This window comes from Lissotriton vulgaris, chromosome 6 (genome assembly GCF_964263255.1).
Source record: "Lissotriton vulgaris chromosome 6, aLisVul1.2, whole genome shotgun sequence".
Lineage (NCBI taxonomy): Eukaryota > Metazoa > Chordata > Amphibia > Caudata > Salamandridae > Lissotriton > Lissotriton vulgaris.
In genome coordinates, this window is record NC_141694.1 from 616,571,753 (window position 1) to 616,595,114 (window position 23,362).

At 43.4% G+C, this 23,362-nt stretch overlaps 1 protein-coding gene across 1 annotated transcript in view; it reads left to right on the forward strand.

Annotated features, from left to right (window-relative positions):
• The first annotated feature begins 4,613 nt into the window (after window positions 1-4,613).
• NDUFAF4 (NADH:ubiquinone oxidoreductase complex assembly factor 4) overlaps window positions 4,614-23,362 on the forward strand; it is a 47,482-nt gene continuing 28,733 nt past the window's right edge. Inside the window, exon 1 of the mRNA XM_086926631.1 lies at window positions 4,614-4,951. Within this exon, the coding sequence (XP_086782757.1) occupies window positions 4,825-4,951 (127 nt within the window). The 5' untranslated portion in view covers window positions 4,614-4,824. The remainder of the gene's footprint in view (window positions 4,952-23,362) is intronic.

A 23,362-nucleotide genomic window follows, 5' to 3' on the forward strand; every position in this document is an offset into this window, starting at 1 on the left:
CGGCTGCCCCCGGAGTCAGGTAAAGCAGATTCTTGAGCAGGAGGGGTACCGCAGCCGGGTGCCGGGTGACGTGAGCTAATAACATTACGATTACTAAAGAAAGGAAAATATAATCCCCGGAAGTGTCTTATTTTTTAGACTGTTTTTGATCATGTCATTGGCCGAAAAGAATACTGCAACTACAAGGTTGTGTTTAATAACACCAGTGGAATGCAGATTCTGCAGGTTGTTTTCAATAATAACATTTCAGAGAATAAGCTTTCATTGTCTATGTTGGATGTTTGTCATTTTGGTCTTGTAAAACTCAGATAAAGGAACTTTATTTTTCTAAACCTGTGTGGTGTACATTTGTGGTGTTATCACTGTGTTACTGTGAGTGTTGGTACAAATACTTTACACATTGCCTTGAGGATAAGCCTGTCTGCTCGTGCCAAGCTACCAAGGGGGAGAGCAGGGGTTATCTAGAGTGTGTTACCCCTTACCCTGACTAGAAGCAAGGCTCCCTATTTGGTCAAAGGTACCTACCTCTGCCAACTAGAGACCCACATTTCTAACACAGGGCCTGCATCAGAGTCAGTGAGGTGATCTCAGACTTCAGGGATCGTGCACGAGACCCGGTGTGCAGTGATTTCTCCAGCCACAAGCAGTTGCTGCATCCGATTCTTCAGTGGGACGGCAGAAATGCGTGGAAATTCTTCTTGTACAGCGGTGCTGCATCAGAAACGGGTGCGGATGCGTCATGCTTCTTTAGTTGCTTCTCTTTTCTCAGCTTCCAAAGCAGGAATAACCTCAGAGGCCCAACATAGGACCAGACAGCTATTGACAGGTCCGAACTCCCAGCAAGGGAGTTCAGGTTAGCTGGTGGTGAAGTCCCTGTGTCCCTGAGACTTCAGAACAGGAGGCAAGCTCTACTTCAAGCCCTTGGTGAACTTCTTCAAGCAGGATACACAACACACAGCAAAGTTTTTGTTCTCTCCATGGCAGAAAAAAGCCACTGCAGACCAACCCCTGACAACACACAAGAAAAGGGCAGCACTTCTCCTTCAGCTTTCCCAGCCCTTCTCCTTGGCAGAGATTTCTCTTGAGTCCAGAAATATTCTAAAGTTCTGGGCCCCAATATTTATACTGCATTTTCCTTTGTTAGCTGGTGACAGAGAGGCTCTGTTCTCATTCAAAAACAGTTATGTCCTCCCTGGTCCAGCTTGCCGGCAAAGGGTGAAGACAGCGTTGTGTAAGGTAGACCAGGCCCGTTCAGGTGCAAGGAAATCTCCTTCCACTACTCTAAATGCAGCCCTGGTCTAGTGAGCCCAGAACTGACTCAGCCAGGAAAGCAGGGCACACCTCAACCCCCCAGTGGTTGTCTACAGTGAATGCACATCCCTAGCTCCTGTTACTCCAAAGCCAGACAGTCAATCCACACACCAGCAGAGGCACGCAGGAGGGCCAAGCAAGAAAATACCCACTTTCTAAAAGGAGTATTTTCAAACACACAATATAAAAATCATCTTTACCTTTTATATTCTGAGTTCAGGCATACTAAAATCCCATTCTATCCTATGGGACAGGTTGCCTTTCAATAGTGAAAAACTAAATACACTGCATTTCACTATCAGGACATGTCAATCAGCCGGAACATGTCCTAACTTTCACATACACTGCACCCTGTCCACGGGGGTACCTTGGACCCACCTTAGGGGTGACTCACACGTAATAAAAGGGAAGTTTAGGGCCTGGCAAGTGGGTGCACTTGCCAGGTTGGCATGGCAGTAGAAACTGTGCGCAGACACTACAGTGGGAGGTCTGAGACCCTTTTAAAAGGCTGCTTGTCTTGGTGACACAATCAGTGCTGCAGGCCCACTAGCAGCATTTGACTTACAGGACCTGGGCACCCACTGTACACTGTAGTAGGGAGTCAGTAGTAAGTCACACAAGCCAATCATGGAAACACCAATCAATATTCACAATTTACAAAGGGAGCACTTGCACTTTGCCACTGATCAGCAGTGGCAAAGTGCCCAACGCATCTAGACTCCCAAAAACAAAATTCATCACACAGCAAAAATACAGGAGGCAGAGGAAAAAAAGACAGGGGAGAACCATGCCAATGATGCCAGGTCTAACAGTCAGGCAGAAGCTGGTGCTTCAAGCTCAAAGCAAGTGTTCTTGATTCTCTTTGGTGATGTCCCCTCACCCAGCATGGGAGACTGGCAGACACTCAGTTCACAACTTATGCTAAGCTTTTCCACACTGATATACAGCTTTAGTTTGACATTTGGGAGTCTCAAATTCCACTTTATAGATTCAGTTTCCAGATACAATTACAAGTTAGTGTCTCTCACTATGAACTTTGTATTCTAGGTGTTTCCCACTTTGTAGTGCCCATTTCTCTGTCTTGCTCATCCTTCGGAGAGGAGTCTGTCACAGCAGGTTTATCTCCAAATCTGATGGCCCCAAACTAAACACAGGTCATGGGAGTAACTAGAGTATTACACCCAGATGTCAGCCCTAATCGAATGTGCTTCAAAAGCTTAGCAAGCCCCAGTCTTACTGTTTATGCTTTCCTTAGCCCCATGTCCCTCCTAAGATGTGCCCTGATCGCTTTCAGAATCAAATTGCACATGTGGGAGTACTGAAGATCCTGGCTTTTCCTTCCTCCAGTATGATTACCACCCAGCTCTCTGGAATGCAGCAATCCACAAATCTGTCTGGGGGAGGGGGGGGGGGCAGGGGGGGGGTCCCCTACATGTTCCTAGAGCAGGCCCTGGTGTTCCCAATATGGGACCAACAGGTCCTCATGTACCTCACCACCAAGAGGCACATGTCCATACCAGTGCGGTGGCTATAAATATGCATGCACCGCCTCCATGTACTGTAGCACTCACTGGTTCATGTACATACCAGTGTGGTGCACTAAAACATGAAGAACCTGTCTCTATATACTGTAGCACACACTAGCTTGTATACCTAGCATTGTGGTGCGCAGAAAACTGCATGTCTCCATGTGTTGTACCACACATTGGCTCATGTGCATAGTAGCCCGGTGCACTCAAACAGACATGCACTGTCCTTATGTACTATAGCACACACTGGCTCATGTGCATACTATTGTGGTACAGTAAAACATGCATACGCTGTCCCACGTATTGTAGCACACACTGGCTCATGTACACACAGCAGCTGAGTTAAACAGACCACTCTTACCCAGTCCAAAGATCAGGGCTTGATCCATCACCGTTATTTATCTCACTGCCCCATCCCAGCTCAGAACCTGGCTATATGCAAATCAGTCTGTCCCTGGCCCAGTGCATCATGGGAACAGGGCAGACTAAACTACCAAGCCAATTCTTCACCAGAAAGGAGACAAGCTACCGGGGACCGGTTTCTGGCATTTCAGCCTTCTTCGGCCCGGCTTGCTTGAATCCTGATGGAGCAGTGAGAAAGGGACTCATGTCTGAGTATACCCTGCCACACCTATAGTGGCCAAAAACGATTTAGAAAAGGGGGTGGTGATGAACAGAGTGTCTGAGTTAAACAGACCACTCTTACCCAGTCCAAAGATCAGGGCTTGATCCATCACCGTTATTTATCTCACTGCCCCATCCCAGCTCAGAACCTGGCTATATGCAAATCAGTCTGTCCCTGGCCCAGTGCATCATGGGAACAGGGCAGACTAAACTACCAAGCCAAAGGGTGATGGGGCGGAATTGATCAATAGAACTGTACCATAAACATTTATTTGCAACAAAGGGGGAGATGTTGTGACCCGACAGATAGGGCGACAGGACAGGAGGACGCTAGGACCCTGTGGGTCATGAGGGAGGTGACCAGGTCACCGGACACCACATCCGGTTAGGGGACAGGAAGGGACACACACAGAACTCGGACGGACAAGAGGACAGACGTGCAGATGATCGCTCCTGTATAAGTAATAAAAGAACATTGCATTCACCAACCTGTGTCCTGTGTTTGGTTGGTGAATAGCGTCCTCCTGTCCTGTCGCCCTATCTGTCGGGTCACGACAGTGACGTTGGACGGCCGGGACCATCCGACGCATGCAAGGGGTTAAAGCCAAAAAAGGCTTTATTTTACCTGTCTTCTGCTTAAAATTGCCTCTACTTCAAAATACGTCAATGAGGGAAATACATTCCCCTGATTGTGTTTTACGAAAAATCTCCCACTTCTTAGTTTCAAAATGTTGGCATGTATATGATATTAAATGTTGATGAGTTGACAGTTATGGATTGTTATTTGCCCAGAAACACATATTTGTATAGCAAAAGCCTGATTCAAACCTGATTCCCCAGCTCTAAAGTCATCAACTCTAGCTGCTGTGCCACATTTAAGAAAATAAATCTCCTTGCATGTTTACAAACATCCATCGCTCTCCATTTTTTTATTAACACTTACTTTCATTATATATCCCTTCTAAACGTATGGATGTACTCTCATTCAAAAGACAACAGTTTGATAGGTATGTGGCTTTATTGTGCTCTTTCATTGAAACATGAATAAAAAAGCCTGACCTATTGACGTTTCCCATGCTTGTTTTTATTGGTCCTTATTTTCGCTTAGTGTTATTGGACTTCTTATTGTAGGATTCGCACTTGTTCTGAAGGGTGATTGGGCTTGTTTTAGAACTAGCATCCATAAACGGCATCATTGGAATCACCGCACGTTCTGCGTGGTCGCCATGATGGAATGGGAGCGTGTAGAAAGAAACGGGCACTGCTGAACACCGTCCTATCCTTCCGTTTCTTTGCTGATCTTCTTCTTTCCCGGCGCTGACACTTATCCTTGGATTGACTGGCTATGCTTTGAGAAACAATGGGCGGTTTGGTTGCTCGCGCGTTCAGAAATTTTAACGTGGAAAGCAGGGCTCACAAGGTGGTCAGCCAAGATAAGCCGAAAGCGGCTCCTCTTCACCCTACAACACCACATGAATTACGCATTCGTAAGTATTTGTGGCATGCGCGCGTGGAGAATGTGCACGTGGCAGGTATCCTTGTTTTTACACTTATTGTGTCTATGCCGCACCTTCGAGAAACTCCGTTGGATGACATTTGAGTTATATGCGACAAACGTTTGTGCTTGCCCTCTACAAAGGAACTTGCAAGACTCAACTGCCCATGCGCAGCAACATGTCACCTTGACATTTCTAGGGTGTGTGTTTTGTAAACGATGACTTGTATTTGTCCTTGATTGGGAGCCATACTAATGTCAGGCAGCGGCTTCATAGTTGTGCTACTACGGTGTAGAGGTGCCACCTGCTGGATCGTACCTGTTTGACGTTCTCATGGAGCCTACGGGCGTTGTGTTTCTCACATGTTTTTTGTTATGAAAGTGGTAATCTATTTTTATATCTGTTTCTCGTCCATTTCTTGTTATGTTTTTTCATGCTGAACATTAACAACGTGTATAGTAGGTGACTCACCCCCCCCCCCCAACTTGTTGCCTCCACCCAGCACTCGCACACACCCGAAAAAAGTAAGCAGCGAAATTCGCTTGTGCAGTGTATATCACAACACTAGTATACATTGACTTTAGTGAAACTTCTTTTAAGGGTGTATTTTGATTCAGAGATCAATATAGGAATGGATGTATGCTCCATACATATATATATTTTTATTTTATGCGTATTTGTTATAGTTCATCTTTAAAAACCTGCAAATAGGTTTCATTGAAGTATGGAAGGTACAGGCCCGATCAATGGTAATGAATGCCAAGTTAGATTGAGTAGTAATTGAACACATATGCCATCTGTCTAAAGTACTTAACAGAAAGATTTCATTATTACAAATAAAGTACACTCCCCTGTGGAGGTGTACTACTTTTGTTAGCAAGTGACATTTTTTCAACTTTAATCAAAGTACAAAGACACAGGCAGTGTCTTTACAAGCCCTGTTTTCCTTTGGAATATGGGAATTTCTTCTTTCAATAGTATTGGAGAGATAGGCGACAATCTAACTGTAGCAACATGCAGACTGAATGCGGCCACTGACAGTGCGAAGATGAAATGGTGCTGCTTGCTGGCTCTCCAGTCCTTAAAATAGTTCACAATACATTTGACTGTTGTCACTCTAGCTATGATTATGTAAATCAAGGTTAAAAATTCACCAGATATTCTAAAAGTGTGTTAAAATATTGTATTGTAACATCGAAGCACAATCCCGGCGACTGTTGTCCAAATCGTACAGCTGCAGTTTTAACAAGCATTTGCAATGCAATAGGTCTCACATTTGCAAGCGTTTAGGCTATTGCATTGTAAATGATAATGCCTTTTATTTGTTTTGATAAATAAATAAAAGACATTGGGCCATATGTATCAAGCAGAATTGCATTTGCAAACGCCGAAATTCGCAGAATTTCTGCGTTTGCGATCGCAATTTTCCAAATGGTATGTATGAGGCAAATCTGCGTGCAAAATTTGCGATTCCTTATTTTGCAATTGCATTTAAGAAATCACAAATTTAGCAATTCCTTAAATGCAATGTAAGAACCACAACAAAAGTGCAATTTGGCCTTAAGGAATCGCAAATTACCACCAACTTCAAGTTGGTGGTAATTTGAGATTTCTTTGAAAAATGCACTTTTTTGCATTTTTTAAAGTGCTATGTGAAGCACATACAAGGGCATGTATGTGCGCCCATGCTTATTTCAGGGGTGCAACAGGGTGTCCTTTTGACACCCCTGCACCCTTGAAATTGCATTCTCAATTTGCGATTCGCTAATTGCGAATCGCAAATTGAGAATGTCTTCCCATTCATTCCTATTGGCCTCTAGGCATGAATGGGGAAGTATTCCTTAATTGCGAATCACAATTTGAGATTCGCAATTGGGGAATATGTAGGATTCGCAAAATTTATTGCAAATCCTACATACATAGCATTTTGCGAATCTCAAATAGCGATTCGCAAAAGATCGCAATTTAAGAATCGCAAATGGAGATGTTGATATATATGGCCCATTGCCATTTACAAGGCCAATAGCTCAAATTCGTGTAAATGCGAGACGTATTTCACTTCAAAGAAGCAGCTGCCATTGTCTCGGGCTGCTTGGAAAGTGAAAGCGTGCATGGCGAGCTGAATGGTACACAAAAGCATGTTGTGCCTGCAGTAGAAGAAACAAATTATTAGTTTCAGACTAAATCAGACCTGCTGTGTAACAACAGAAGTAAAAGGTCCCGTCTCATGGGAGGTTACAATTGAAGACAAGGCGGTACTTAGGAGGGACTAACAAGACAATTAACAAATTAAAAGCCCGGAAGGACAATGACCCAAACCTATGGAAAATATGAGCGGAGCGTGGGCGGGGCTTCACGTCCTTTCTCAAATGCAGCATGCCTCACAGAGCAGCGCATGCGCTTCCCAGCCTTAACCTAAAAACATGCAATACTGAGCTATCTTTCACAACCAATAGCAAATCTATCAGTTGTATATCTACATGTACTTTTCTGTAGAGACATGGGGAACTCATTTATTTAAGTGCATTTTCTCATACCTTCTCTGTGGTTTGGTTCTGAATATTCAAGGCTGTGATCAATAGCTAACAATTTTGCTGCTGCAATATCGGGATCTTATTGACCAAGACCCTTGGAAAGAGGGCACCGCACTTCAATCCTTTAAGATAAAAGCATCAGAGTGAATAGTTGCTCTATTGGCAGAGGGGCCCAGCTAGGCATTTGCATGCAATTTTCAGAGCCAAGAAAGTAAGAATGTGAAGGATTTTGAATCTGGTCGGTTCATTAACAGGGCTCGAGAAATGTACTCGCCCGCTCGCAAATGCGAGTCAGTTTCTTTCAGGGCGAGACACTTTTCAGGCCTACTTGACCGGCCTGGCGAGTGAGCTTTGTCGCTGTGCTAAAGGCAGTACCGGTAGAAGGCTCTAGAGGGCAGCTGGGTGAAATGTTCAGGAACTGCCGTGATAAAATGCGGGAAAAGCAAAGGTGTTAATTGGCTGATTGCAACGCGGGTTCGGTCTGCTGAGGCCTAGTTGCAATCAGCCAATCAGATGGTAGCTAATCATCTGCAAAGTAAAGTTTACATGCTTCTCATTGGCTGATTACAATGAGCCACAGCAGGATATACTGTCTGAAAAGCGTGTAAACTGCCTTTGGCAGCCCCAAAGGCAGACCCTGAACGAGACTGGTGCCCTAGCGAAGCAGAATTTCTCCTGCACCTTGGTGTTTAACCATGATCCTGGGAGCCCTGCGAGTGGAGCTCTGGCTGTGATGTAAGCCTGCGCCTGCCGAGGACGGCTCGATCTCTCTGCGGGGGACCCTACGGTAAGTGAGCTTAAATGGGAACACCAGGGGTTCTTGCTCCGATTGTTGGGGAGAGTGGCTTTGAAGGGGATTGACGCACAGCCGGGGCTATTGTCATGCTTGTTATTGTTTGAGTCTTCTATCCTGGAAAAGCACAAATTTACCGGCAACGTAAATAAACCTAGTTGACTAGAAATTAGGCATTAGACATCATTATAATTAACGTGTGCGATCACATTAGCACTGCGAACTGCCTGTGACATGATATGAAATAGCGAGCGACACAGGCAGCCAGAGGGCACTCACTGCTTGTGCCTTGTCAAATGGTAGCTCGTGAGGTGCCAACAAGCTGCCAGCAGTGCCCATCAAGGCGCCAGATATCAGCGCAGGACATTTTGTGTTTTGAATTACCGAGCTCTATAAAGGGGGTGCAGTCGAGGGTGCACAGTCTGGATGCAGAGGGTAAACAGCGCCCCAAGATTCCCTTTGTTATTTTAAGTACAAAAATATTTAGCTGTATAATACGAACTATAGTAAGGAAGGAGTGAATGGGTGGGTTGGCAAAGATAAAAGTGGTATAAATATAAGGAGGCTGGAGGAAAGTGGACAAGAACAAAAATATATGTCCACTCCAAATTGTACAACCAATCACGTTAAACAAAACACATATCTTTTTATTTCCCGGGGTGATTTGCAATTAACTGTATATGAAGCACGGCCGTTCACAGGGAGGACCTGGCTGGCGCCGACTTCTTTAAGTTGAAAGGCCAAGCCGTGGAGCCCACTAGGAAGGGAAACAGGTGTATGGGCAGGTTATAATCCCTATCTATGGTGTGAAATCGCACTGAAAGGCTTCACCGTCGCTTGACAGACAGGTCCCCACGTCACCAACCTGGAAAGTAGAGTGATGGAAAATGACGATATCATGTCACGAGCAAGCAGGGCAGTATTGTTTATGTGGCCTACTTGTGCTTACACAGCATGCCTGGTCTGCTAGCTGGGACATAAAATACAAATGCATGTAAATAAATTCCAGTCATACAGTTACTTCTGTCCCAAGCCATGGTGCGAGCTGCCCTTTCCTAGGCTCTGCTCTAGTATGTTTAAGGTACAGCAGTGTACTGAGTACTGGGAAGAGTGTTTATCCGGGGCCGTACTCTAAAATGTTTAAGTTACATCGGTGTACCCGAGTACTGCTAAAAGTTTTTTGTTGTTGCAGATTTATATAGCGCTTACCCGACCTGAAGGTATTGCAGTGCTTTACATGAGCACCAGTTAGGTTACACAAGGACACACTAATTTTTGTTAGGCACAAGGAGATTAAGTGATTTTCCCAGAATCACTGGATGCTGAGCCACCGGAGCCGTACTCTAGTATGTTTAAGGTACAGCTGTGAACCTGAGTTCTGCTAAGAGTATTCATCCAGGGCCACACTCTAGTATGTGCAAGGTTTAGTGGTGTACCTTATTACTGCTGAGAGTGTTTATCCAAGGCAGTGCTCATAACTTTCAAAACATTGCAGTGAGAATAGTAATGAGGCTAAAAATTTCGATCATGTCTTACTGGTCATAGATCAACTGCACTGCATATGTTTTGAAGTAAATTTGTATTCAACCAATTTGAGGGTCGAGTGCCTTGAAGTTAGGTCGAGCAGAAAATTCTAGTCACTAGACCTGCAGGTCAAGTACGATTTTTAAGATTTGTCGAGCCATTTAACTTAGTGATCTGTGCAAACTAATTGTGCTCCTATTTATTCATTTGATTGGAGCTGTAGGTTGATCTAAGCTTCGATTCCAGCTCCAGATTCGACATTTTGCTTGGATTTGGCAGTATTACATGAAACTTGCATTTAAGGCCCATAATAAATGGTAGTTTGAGTTTGAGTTTAAAACATTTGTAGAGCACACGTACATCTGGCGGTTTCATGGCGCTATGAGGTACTGAGCCCGAGAGGGTAAAAAGATCGGGGAGGAAGGGGAGAATAGGACAGTTATTGTGAGAAGGCTTGTGAGAAGATACAGGTAGCAAATGATGTCCTTGCAGCTCACCAGTTGAGTTCCAGTGAGGCTTTCTCTAGGCTTCATCTAATTTGTACACTTTTTGCCGCTTGTCTTGTGTCCACTGAGCCTGCACAGTATTTGTCTCCCACACTCCCATTTTGTTTGCACTTGATTGTGTCTTCTCTCTGTTCCCACTGTACCTCCATCAAAAGGGCTCACGATGGGCCGCTCAAAATGAGCAGTAAGCAGAGATGAAGGATGTTAACACTTCTGAAGTTGTGCACCAAAAAGAAAAATGTTGGCGGCTAAACACATTTCCTACCCAAAGAGAGGCATCCAAATAATTCTAGGGCTTCAGCTGCCCATTAGTTTCTAACCATTACAAAATGTGCACGATGAGAGACTGCAGTTAGCACGAGGACTTTTTTTTAAGGGAGCAGATTAAGAATGCAAATCTGGCTAAACATAAGTGGAAAAGAAATTGAGGCAAGGAGATTTTTGAGAGCCACATGGCCTACACCTGTCCATAATCTTGTCTATAAGAGATAGGAAATTAGGAGGTAGAAAGAAGAGGCCGGGCAAAGAAATCTGGACTCTCTTGCGAGCTCTAGTATCCACTATCCAGAACTCTGAAAACTGTTCTGAGATATTTTACAGAGTATTATGGGCTCCAAATTGTATGCCATTAGGACAGCAAATGTCTGAAATGTATTTATATTCAGATAGTGTGCCCTGTGGTAGTGTGGAGAGACAGTTACTGACATACTTCTGCCTCCGTGGCGATCGCACCCACACTTGTTATTTCACAGCACCACTTGCACCAGCATTTAAAAATCTTCAACAGTATTGACATACAAACAGAATTACCTGTAATGGTCCGTATATGGTTCCACCACTGTGGCTTGAACTCCCTTTTAGAAACTCAGAGACAATAATTTTTTCATTCTCATGCAGCATTGTGAATTTATGCTAACACATGTGGTTACTACCCTCATTTGGACTGTTCTTGACATGCTGGCAGTTTTCCCCCCGCTTATCAAGGACACTTGTAAGCCAATCCCTAGTGGACTTGGCGGTTTTCCATGGTGGTGGCATCTGAAATCATGAGATCTCTGCCAGCGTAACTAGGGAGGTTGGCTGCGCACCTTTTTTGGCTGCATCCTCTCTCATATTGGAGCTGGTGTAGACTCCGCCATCAATTTCATCTGTTTATAGGTCCACCGTCCTAATAGGGTAGGGGAACACAGATGGGTACAGATGGTGCTCTTGTTTTTATTGGTGCAGTTTACATTAACTCCTTCTATAAAACAGTCTTAATTCTTGGCATGGTATATCTAAATCATATTGAATCCACGTGGAATGCTTGTGTTAATCTAATCCATTGTCTGTATTTGGTTTTATTTTTTATTTCTGTTTGCCAAAGGCTTGATACTTAGAGTGCATTACATAAACTTAAGTCCTTTGGTTGAGCTGAGTTCTTGAAATGTCTGCTGGCTGGGGTATGTTTTGTCAACTCTTGTTTACAAGCCAAAGAGCTCACTTGAAGATGTGCCTCCATGGAAAGGGAGGAAGGATGGCATATTTGTGAGGTACGGGAACCCAATTGTTGTTCTTGGGGAAACACTTCTGGAGTTTTTGTGTGCTGTATGAATATGTAGGCATAATGTATTCACACTATTTGTGTGGGTCTATAATCTAATTGAGTAGCAGTTCACCTAAGACAAAGACCTGTGAGATGCAATGGTTGAATAACTGCACATCTTGAATAAAAGAATGTATTTTTCTTGAATTCTACAGAGTCAAAAAGATTGTATGTGTTCTAGTTTATTATTCACATATACATTTCATTTCATCAACTTTATTTCGATCATAACAGATCATAAAAGTACACAGCACAATACAGATAAAATGCAGAAGAAAGATAATCTTAAATAACATCATTGTCATAAAATATGTAAAATTACAGGGACTAAAAATGTAATATATCATAATGTGCATTTAGTGTGCCTAATCCAAAGTGCATGCCAGTATCTAGACAGGTCAAATACCACTCCTCTATGAGTATCGGTTATTAAAATTCTTAACACCTCAAGGTAGTGGCCCAGGCCGACTAGTTTTCACAATGGGATTATCCATTTTGTCCTTGAGGATTTATAGTCTGTACAAAAGAATAACAAATGTACAATTTTTTCTGGACTGGTGTTGCATGCAGGACAGCAGTCGTCATTAAGAACATCCTTACACCACTTTGAACAAAACTGTTTTGTGGGAAGGGTCTTCTAGCGAAAATGGAAAAATTTACGTGCCATTGGGGGAACAATTTCATCTATTGTCCTCAAAACAGTAGACCGATTTAAAGTCTAAAAATTCAGAAGTTAAGCGACCCTCAGTTTTTACGAGTTCTTTTTTTAGTATGACGTCCCAAAACCTTGCTTTCAGCGTTATTCTTGAGGTGGTGGCTAAGCTTTCTGGGTTTATCCAGAAACCCTCAATTCCCAGCCTCCCCAGTAGCGCTCTTAGTGATCTGAACCAGGGGATCGAGGATGTTGATGGTAACCTCAGGAGCTCTATTAAAGGCTCCCAGAAAGGGCCACGCTCATCCACTGACCATAACCTATGCCAAAACATCAAGAGGTTGTAGCTTAGTTTGTGTACTAGCTGTTTGTGTGCAATGTCCAGGTAAAGAGGCACCAACAGAGTACTTGAGGGTAAATCCACCAAAGTTCTAAGGAAAGGTTTTAAATTAAAGACAAACACTTTGTGATACCAGTGCCCCACTGCTCAGCTCCATAGAGGGCCCCTCTTAATACCTTTATGTTATAGATTTTCAGGGCTTGGGTGAGTTGTCTGGACTCTGTTTCCCTGTGTATTTTGATAATGTTTGCAGTCTGATGTATTAATTGTATTTTAACTTTCTCAATATGAGCAGCCCAATTGATTGTTGGTGTCAAGCGGATGCCACGGTAGTCAAATATGTCAACTCGCTCCAGCTTACTATTTCCGATTGACACCGATCTTTTGGTATTGATAGCTGCTCCTTTTTTTTTTTAAAAAAACCATATACTTGGTTTTAGACTTGTTTAACCCCAGGCCACGGGCATCACAAAATGTAATAACATTATTTAAGAGCTGCTGTAGTCACTGCGGTGATTTAGAAATTAAAAGTGTGTTGTCTGCAAAGAGAAGGGCTGGAACTCTTTTAGCACCAATTTTTGGAGCATCACACCCACCTCTATCTAAAAAATCGATGATGCCATTAATAAAAAAGAGTAGGGGGGAAGGACACATCCCCAACTTACTCCACACTGAACTGGGTAGGGATGTGTAACTTTGTTGTTCTCCCCCTACCTCTCTTGTGCTGTGTTAGATGTGTGGAAATGTACCTTTTTAGGGGTACACTGGTCCAGGTCACCCTTTTGTCCACTGGTTCAAAGACCAACAAAATCGAGATCAGCACTGGAGTAGGAATAAATAACAAGTTTATTAATCACTCATGAGTGGGACAACATCCACACAGCACTCTCAAGTCCTGGAGGAGGTAATACACTGAAGTCACAGAACACCGGTCTTTTATACATGTGTTCTGCAGTGTAAGCATGTGAACAGAAATAGGGAGAACACGTTTTAGAAATAGTTATCAGCAAACAAGGGCAGATGAATAACCACTTGGTCAGCAAAGTGGGATGGGAGCAGAAATGCTTATGGCAGCAGTAAATGATTGACTGTTAACATCTGAGACCAGGTGCTCTGGCAGCTACGAACTCTCAGCACATACATTGCTTTTAGCGGAGTCAGGAAGTCAACTAAAATAGATGATTCAGAAAAGGGGGTGGTGATGAACAGAGTGTCTGAATTAAGCAGACCACTCTTACCCAGTCCAAAGATCAGGGCTTGATCCATCACCGTTATTTAGCTCACTGCACCATCCCAGCTCAGAACCTGGCTATATGCAAATCAGTCTGTCCCTGGCCCAGTGCATCATGGGAACAGGGCAGACTAAACTACCAAGCCAATTCTTCACCAGAAAGGAGACAAGCTTTCGGGGACCGGTTTCTGGCATTTCAGCCGTCGTCGGCCCGGCTTGCTTGAATCCTGATGGTGCAGTGAGCAAGGGACTCATGTCTGAGTATACCCTGCCACACCTATAGTGGCCAAAAACGATTCAGAAAAGGGGGTGGTGATGAACAGAGTGTCTGAACTAAAATAGATAGCACAAGCAGAGTGAAAAGACAAGCAGCAGAGGACGGGAGACTTACAAAGGAAACGAAATGGACACCACAGCCAAAATGGCTGCAGCTTATGCCAAGTAAAATATTACATGTTTTCCACAGACGGCCCTTTTGGCATAAGCTAAGACATTTTCTTATGCTTTAAAAGGGGAACGATAAATGTTATGTATATCAATTAGCATCATGTTGCTGACTTCTTGATCTATTGCTAAACGGGCATTGACATTTTGGACATTTGTTTTCGATGGTAGACAAGTAATAGAAGTGGAAATACAGATGGAACGAAGCATTGGATCACATTGGATACATAAACAACAAGAGAAGGGAATTGCAATAATTATGAACAAGGCTGATATTTTTAAACCCATACAGAAAATATGTTCCAGAGCCATCCAGCCCAAGTCCATGTTTGAGTCTTGATGTATCTCAGTAGCTATTTTGTGTAGTTTGGTGATGACTGCATATACTGAAAGTGAATTGTCCGGTGTGAAGACACAACAGCTGGATCCGATGATACAGCAAGCTCCAGTCTATATTGTTCCCATGTGGTCTCTGTCTGGTCGACTACAGAGACATTGATTGCACTTTTTCTCCTACTACCAGCATAGTGATTGAACAAATGCAAATCTTGATGGTAGGTAGTTGGGAGCTAAAAACACAGGTGGTAGAAGGAAGGTTACGTAAAAGGTACCAGACCAGGCTGGGGGTAGGAAGTAGTATGCCTTAGTTCCAGAAACAAAATAACTGTGACATGATACAAGGAATCTGATTCGGCCTCTCGTAGATATCTGCAACACTGTAGTATAGTTACTGGGACCCACTGGCCCATCGCCTGTGCTTTGTACACAAAGGGGGCCAGTGGTCATGGCAACAGGTATAACAAGGGGTCCATTTCCTTTAGCCAACCTAGATTTTGGATACACATTGTTTGTTGCTGCACTTCCTTTACTATATTCTTCCATTTCTAAAGCAGTCCCGTTTGCTTTTGGGACCCCATCTTCGTTGGGGTAACAGACTTTGTTCATTAGAGGCACATAGAAGTTTGAACCAAGCTGGGCATGAGCCATTGTGAAAGAATGGCAGCAGTGACAACAGGATTCCTTTTATGTTCTGATTAGGAGGAATCTTGCCAAAAACCCAACAGTTAGTAGCATTGCTTAGCTAATGTGTCTGATGCAACATTTGAAGAAATGAATTGTTTCTCAGATTTTGCCGGTATCCCTGTTCATGTTGCGGCAAATCAAAATGATGGTGCTCTTTTCCACAAGTGATGTAACAGAAAGTTAGGTAAGGAGGCTCCAGGCATTACTTCTTCCACTACCCACATTACAGTAGCGATGATGGCAGCAGTCAAAGTCAGACCAAGGATGCAGACTGCACAGCCGTTGCAAATTGTTGGGTGATCTCCTTCTTCTTAGTCAAGCTCATTTTCATTGGCAAACAACAAAATAGATGATGCCCTAAGGTCCTGGGCAGGCGTTGGTTTCTTCACTACTGTTGAGACTAGTAGTCGCTAATGAGCTACCCCCCTTTGTAGTCAGTCTTTAACCACCCAGGACAGTGGCTCAAACAGTCTCTTTCTGCAATGAAATGTCTTTCTTCCTGGATCAAAGCAGATATCTAGATGTACCAGGGATCGTGTGGTCCGGGAAGACTTCCTCAGGTCCTTCAGGTGTGCAGCTTGTCCTCTCTCGGTGACCAAAATGTCGCAATGATCTGTCAGCATAGTAGGGCTCACGAAGGAAGAGCCTACCGCACCAGCTGATAAATTGAATACAAGCTGTCAGTTAACTGAGACAAATAGTCACTCATCAACATGTCTGGGGTACCTAATACTGCTGCAAAACAAAGGGCTTGGCGTAACTGTTGGAAGGCGTTCGCTCTGGCTCTCAGCGGTCCATGGCAGGGGCATTGGAGTGTCTTTAGTCAAAAGGGCCAACAAAGGTTTAATAATGTGCACAAAACTGCCTAAAAAGAAATTCGGCCAATCCGTGCACGAACATTCTTCTGAGTGCGGGGTACAGGAGTGTCTAGAATGGTCTGAATGTGGTTTGCTGTGAGTGCACGTCCCTCCTTAGACAGGAGGTGACCTAAATAGGTAACCTGCTGTCTACAATATTGCAAATTTTTTTAGCGAGACTTTGTGATGATGGAAGGCAGGAAATGATCACAATAACTGTGTTCCTTCTTCACACTAGGTAAGGACGCCAAAGCGGCAACCTCATTGATAAGACAGGATCTCTCATTTATTGGATAATTGTTATTTAAAATAACACGTACACCTTCCGGAGAATATCGTATTGTGGCACGAAAGTATTTAAGCATATCGATACCCACAATGTTGTTCGGCATGTTAGGGGAAAGCAAAAATTGACATGCTGCAGTGAATTTGTCAAGTCCAAATTCAAGTGACTGAAAGTGGGCTAGGTGTAGGTGTCCCATCGAATCCTATCAATGTTATCATTGTGCCAGACAGGAGAGCCCTAGTGACCAATTTTTTAGACCGAGCACTACGGGTAGCCCCTGTGTCAACCAGAAACCGATCAGTAAATCCCAAGACGTTTGCGTCAATATAAGGACCCATTTGATCTACTGGCACCTCAACAGGTTCCATACCCCATCCTAGGGGATGTATGTCGTTACTACGCATGCTTTTACAACGCATGCCTTTACCACGCAACGTTTACAACGCAAGTCGTTACAACGACTTGTGTTGGGGGGTGCTGGATAGTGAATAGTTTAATTTACTATTCCAACTCCAGTCCCCGTGGATAGTAGGGAAGGTTTTGGATAGTGAATTAAACCATTCTCTATCCTACAGCGCCCCCAGCGCAAGTCGTTGTAACGACTTGCGTTCAAGTCGTTGTAACGACTTGCATTGTAAAAGTTGCGTGGTAAAGGTAGTGCGTGGTAAAAGTTGCGTTGTAAACGCTGTTCCCCATCCTTAGCATCCCTATGCATAATCGGAATCTGCAAGGGCATCAGCAGAATAATGAGACATTTGATATTCATTTTGTCTAAAAGTTTTAGAGTAATTTGGTCCTTGTTCAACTGCCTCAAACCTGGGACTATCTCCTGTACCTCCCCTGTTTCCTGAATTCCCTGGGGGTCCTCTCAAATTACCGCTTCCCCTTTGGTACTGCTGACTTCGCAAAAGAGGGCACTCAGAACACCAATGCCCAGTCTCTTTACAATGAGCACACTGAGCAGGGGACACATTTGCTCAAGGGAAAGGGGGTGCTCCAGGTATATACATCGCACATCCGCCTTTTCCACCTCACCTAAACGGTGGACCATATATTTGAGCCAACATCACTTTTGTCTTTAATTATTTAACCTTCTTATCCTCCCTGCCTTTCGCTTCCTGTTCCTGTTGCTCATAATATTGGGCCATAGTCAAAAGGGAAACTGAGGAAGATGTGGTCCAAGAACTCTCGCTGGCCTTTAAGCGACCAGCCATTTCTGGTAACATATTAGCGACAAATTTCTCAACAAATGCTTACCCGTATCATCGACTAATTACTTATCATGGACTGTCTCTTCAAATCTTGAAAAGAAATCAGAAACTGACTCATCCTTTTTTTGTTTACAGGATGCTAACGTAGTCCAATCTATTTTCTTAGGAGGTATGGGAGTTTATAACTCAGTCACAATAGCTTTAGAAAGATCTAATATCTCCTTTTGAGGTTTTTACGCAGGCTCCCTTTCTACGTCTATTTGTTCTAGATGTTCCCAAGTATCCCCTTATGCTATATTGTCATCTATTGTACGTATCGTTCTCCACATATCAGGGGACAAAATAAGTCCAAAGAACATATCAATATCTGGCAAGGTTATAGTGCAGGAGCTATTGCCTCCTTCACCTCCTCATAGAAGGCGGCAGGATTTTTCCGGGGGTCAGGCAAAGCAGTCTTAAGAGCCGTCACATCTGTTCTACTCCAAGGAGTATAAACCCATTTATATATAAAATACCCCTTTGCATCATCGGAAGTTTTATCCTCATTGGTTCCCGCACCCTTAGGAAGAACATAGAGGGGTGCAGCTTCACACATAGGTTTTATAGCAACTGTACTACTAACAGGTACAACCTCATCCACTGGAGCACCTTCTTTCTGTGCTGTGTATTGAACTGTTTCTACACCTTTCTGTTTTCTAGCTAATTCTTGCTCCTTTAGTAAACGCAATGTTGAGTCTCATATTTTATCCATTCATCTAATTATATCAGATAAGGCCGAAAAAGGGAAAGTCCACACTGTTAATCGTTTGTAATCAGTATTTATATTTGTTGGCACTAATTCCTGAGAAATTTGTCTATAATCAAATATTACCTCCCCAAAATTTTTTCTTCAAAATAAAGTTGCTCCATATTTTGCCACTCTTGAACCATAGCTACGATGACAGATGCAATGTGAGGCCGGCGAGCCTCCTCTCTAGCAGTGGTTTTTAATTGATCTTTTTCTGCTTTAGTCAAAGTAGAGCGAGTCTGTCACCCATCTTGTTCTTTGTCATCTGAAGACAAATGATCGTTGTCAGAAACCTCATCAGGGGCACTTGGAGTGGGAAATTTATACTGTGTGGGGGGTGTTCTAATAGGATGCAGTCATCCTGAGGTTTATTAAATATGGGATAAATAGGGCGCCTAATAGGGTTCTGGCCATTTACCTTTAATCAACGTTTCCTATCTTCTTTTTCTATTTTTTCCTTCTTTTCTTCTTTTTTTTTTTTTTTTTTTTCTAGCGCCTTTTGATATATCGTTTTACGTTGTACTTTTTTCTGCTATAGCTTCTGCTCTCTTTATTCTCTCTCGTACTTCTTTTGCCCACATACGCACACAATCAAAAATTCGCTGTCCACTTTTTCTTTTAAATAAACACTGCTCTACATATAGAACCTTTTTAAAAAAATCAAATGACCCGTTCACTGGCCATTACAGATCCGAATCTTTTTTGTGTGTATTTGTTCAATAGTGGACCGTACTATATGGAAGAAATACCATATTTGACATACATGTCTCTATTAGGTGTCCCCTCTGGGGGAGCCTGCTGACTTTTTTCTAAACTAACTGTGGTACCACCAGAGCAGCAACACCACCTACAGAGTGTGCTGAGAACAGGCATGCTTTACCAATATGTGTAAAATATTACTACTCCAAACAAATATTTCAAAAGGAGAAAAATCTCCACATTACCTGCCTTCAAACTTTGCAAAGATTGAATAACAAATCCAAACAAAAAGCCCAGGCCAAACAAATCAAGAGTGCCGCTTCAGCGATCTTACCAAACAGAAGTCTCCAACTCCCACCTGCCGATCTCTGGTCGACCTAATGGTCACTACAGATCTGCACCAAAGAAAACCCCAGTTGAGACTGGCCGCCACCTGGAGGGTCGAATCAGGAAAACCGGAAAATTCACATCGGCCTGCAAAGACAAAGGTCTCCTCATGCAGTGCTCTTCCTCAGTAATATTCCAATCCTCTGTCAAGACCACTCCTTTGGACGACTGCGTCCCCAATGGGGTCGCACGACGAATGCCAATTGTGGAAATGCACCTTTTTAGGGGTACACTGGTGCAGGGTCACCCTTTTGTCCACGGGTTCAAAGACCAACAAAATGGAGATCAGCACTGGAGTAGGAATAAATAACCAGTTTATTAATCACTCATGAGTGGGACCACATCCACACATTACTCTTGTGCTGGAGGAGGTAGTACACTGAATTCACAGTACACAGGTCTTTTATACAGATTTTCTGCATGGAAGCATGTGAACAGTAATAGGGAGACCACGTTTCAAAAACCGTTATCAGCAAACCAGGGCAGATGAATAACCACTTGGTCAGCAAAGTGGGAAGGGGAGCAGAAGTGCTTATTGCAGCAGTAAATGATTGACAGTTAACATCTGAAACCAGTTGCTCTAGCAGCTACAAACTCTCAGCACATACTTTGCTTTTAGTTGAGTCAGGAAGTCAACTAAAATAGATAGCACTAGCAGAGTGAAAAGGCAAGCAGCAGAGGACTGGAGAATTACAAAGAAAACAAAATGGACACCACAGCCAAAATGGCTGCAGCTTATGCCAAGTAAAATATTACACGTTTTCCACAGATGAATATAGTCTAATTAAAACATCTAAAAGATTTGTCGGCACGCCCTGTTCCTTTAAAATACTTCAAAACCTTGCACGCTGGACCAGGTCAAAGGCAGACCAGAGGTCAACAAAAGTCACAAAGCTTTCCTCCCTTGACTGCCACCTCTTTCCAGTATATGCAAAGAAGGCAGAAAGCTTGGTCCAAGGTACTCCTCTTTGCTCGGAATCATGCTTGGAAGTCACTTAAAATACGAGACTCGAATCTAATCCTGAATTCGGACTAAAATTTGCTTGCAAAAAATCTTCTGTAAAGAATCAATACTAATAGGCCTATAGCTGACTGGCTTTCTCTCTGTCCCCCTTTTTGTATATGGGAACAACATCTGCTGTATTCCAAGAGGAGGGGATGTGAGTACCCGCTAAAATTGAATTAGTCAAGAGGTTTATGTATGGTCCCCAAAGTGCTATATCCTCTTTGTACAGGTCATTTGGGATTCTATCTGGTCCAGGGGCACAGCCTGGAACGCAGGAGCGGATTGCTGCTTGTGTTTCCTCTATGGTGAAAACAAGATCACCACTCTTCTGCGGACAACGTCCCATGTACATGGCGAACTTCCTCAACTATTTTCTCCCTAGATTCATACAAAGAGCTGAAATGGGTTACCCACTCCTCTGCTTGTACTGTCAAATCTAGGCCCATCTCACTCCCCTTAAGCCAGTATGTCACTTTACTCCAAAATCTCTTAGTATCTTCAGCTATCATTGCATTCCATAGAGATAACCACAGAGAGCCCACTCCTTCTTAACAGACTCAGTTGTCCGCCTGTGCTTAGCTCTACAGACCACAATCTGGGGCGGGATTTCAGCTTTATGGCCCGTATAAGCGCTTCCTTTGAAACCCTACAGTCTTTGTTGTACCAGGTACCCTGGCAAGGTGGCTTCTGGTGTGTGGAATTCCCTTCCTTTTTCTGAGTTTTACACTGGTTACTTAGCAGTTCCCTTATCTCTGTGTATAATACCTCATGCCTGGGTCCCAATATCTCCACAGTCTTATTTGTAGATTAATTTAATACCTTCTCCATTAAAAAGGGTACTTGGCTCTTAACTACGTCTAATGCCCTTGTTTATCCCTCCACCCAGTCCCATCTAATCGCTCTCTGGTTATTTGTGATTGACAAGACTCCTAGGTCTGGATCACCCCTTTGGCCTGGCACAGCTGTGCCCTGCTTGGTCAGTGTTAGTGCTAATGCGTTGTGGTTGCTATCGACACTCATGGTCACTATCATGTCTTGGTCTAAATGCCAGAGATTAAGGGATACCAGGCAGTAATCTATTCTACATTCGTGGCCTAATCTATTAAAGGTGGGGTCTCCATTTAAATCCGACTTTTCACTCCCGTTTGTGGCTCTCAGACCATGCAGTCTAGTAAGGGCCAGCAACTGGGCACCATATGCACAAAAAGAGGGAGTGAGAAGGTATGACAAGGGGGAACCCCTCAGCCTCCCTGACTATCACTAGTAACTACACTAAGGAGGGTTAACCTATTTTTTCTAAATCCTGTTGGAGTAAGAGGTCAGCTACGCGGTTCTTAGTTTATCTCTAGAAAATATCAGGTCTGCACCCAGCTGAATTAGTGTGGTCTTTGCATCTCTTGGATTTTTTTTATAGGATCCTCACCCACAGGTACCACCTGTGACATGTTTCATCATTCGATCCACACACACTGTACCTATTGGGATTGGGTGGACTCAACGCACTCTGTTAGCGGAGAACTTAAATTACGAAAGTGGGATTATTAGTGGATTAAAATTGCCTGCGGGATCCTATTCTTGCACTCTAGAGGTTCTTAAGCAAGGTTGAAAACAGTGGGTTGTCTCAAGGGTATGATGGCTCTGGATATCAGAAGTTCGACTTGTTTCAGTCGGAGTTGCCGAGCAGGAGGGTGTTTTCTTCCTCACCATTACACATATACACCGGTAACTCCACCGTTGTTAGATTATTGCAGTCCAAATGACCCTGGGGAGCTTCAGCCTCAGCCTCATTTACAATCATGTTGCCCGCATTTATCATGTGATGCTGATTAGGTCACATGACTTATGCTTAAAAACACTACTTGGCACCAACATAAGGATGCGAGGTGTGCAGGGAGCCAAGTAGGTATTGAGACGGCCGATTCCCTTGAAGAAGTAAGCGTAAAGTGGCTTTTATCAATGGGAGAAGTAATGTTCATGCACTATAGCTGGAGATTACATTTAACCCGGTTGTCTCTGCAGTGGGTGACTACTGGGATCTCCCACCCCCAATCATCTTATGATGTCTAACTAATATGTAGGACATGTAAATTTATAAAGGAAACCGTTTTAACTTTTTCTTACACTTGTGTGTCCATGTTGTTCACTGTCTGCAATTACACTTTTATTTCTGTATGCTATAATTTACTTTAACTTCTGTCACATGTGACTTAATGATATAGAATTGTTCAAATGGATACTGATGTATAGATGGAATATCTACACATGTTTGCATGTCACACACAATAGAGTTGGTGTGCTTAAACAAGTGAGAGATCGCAAAATATATTCTTTCTTCCTAACAGAGACCAGAAGAAGGAAAATGTCCTAATATGGTCTGTATGGTTGCGTGCATGCTTCTTTGATGTTGTACGATTACATAAACCTATCCGTTGGAATTAGTAACCACGCACTTTAGGTATTTAACTCTTATTCTGGTCCTGAAGAAAGTCTACAGACAAGCCGTGCATTACAGAGGTTGAGACATGTCGACCTTCTGA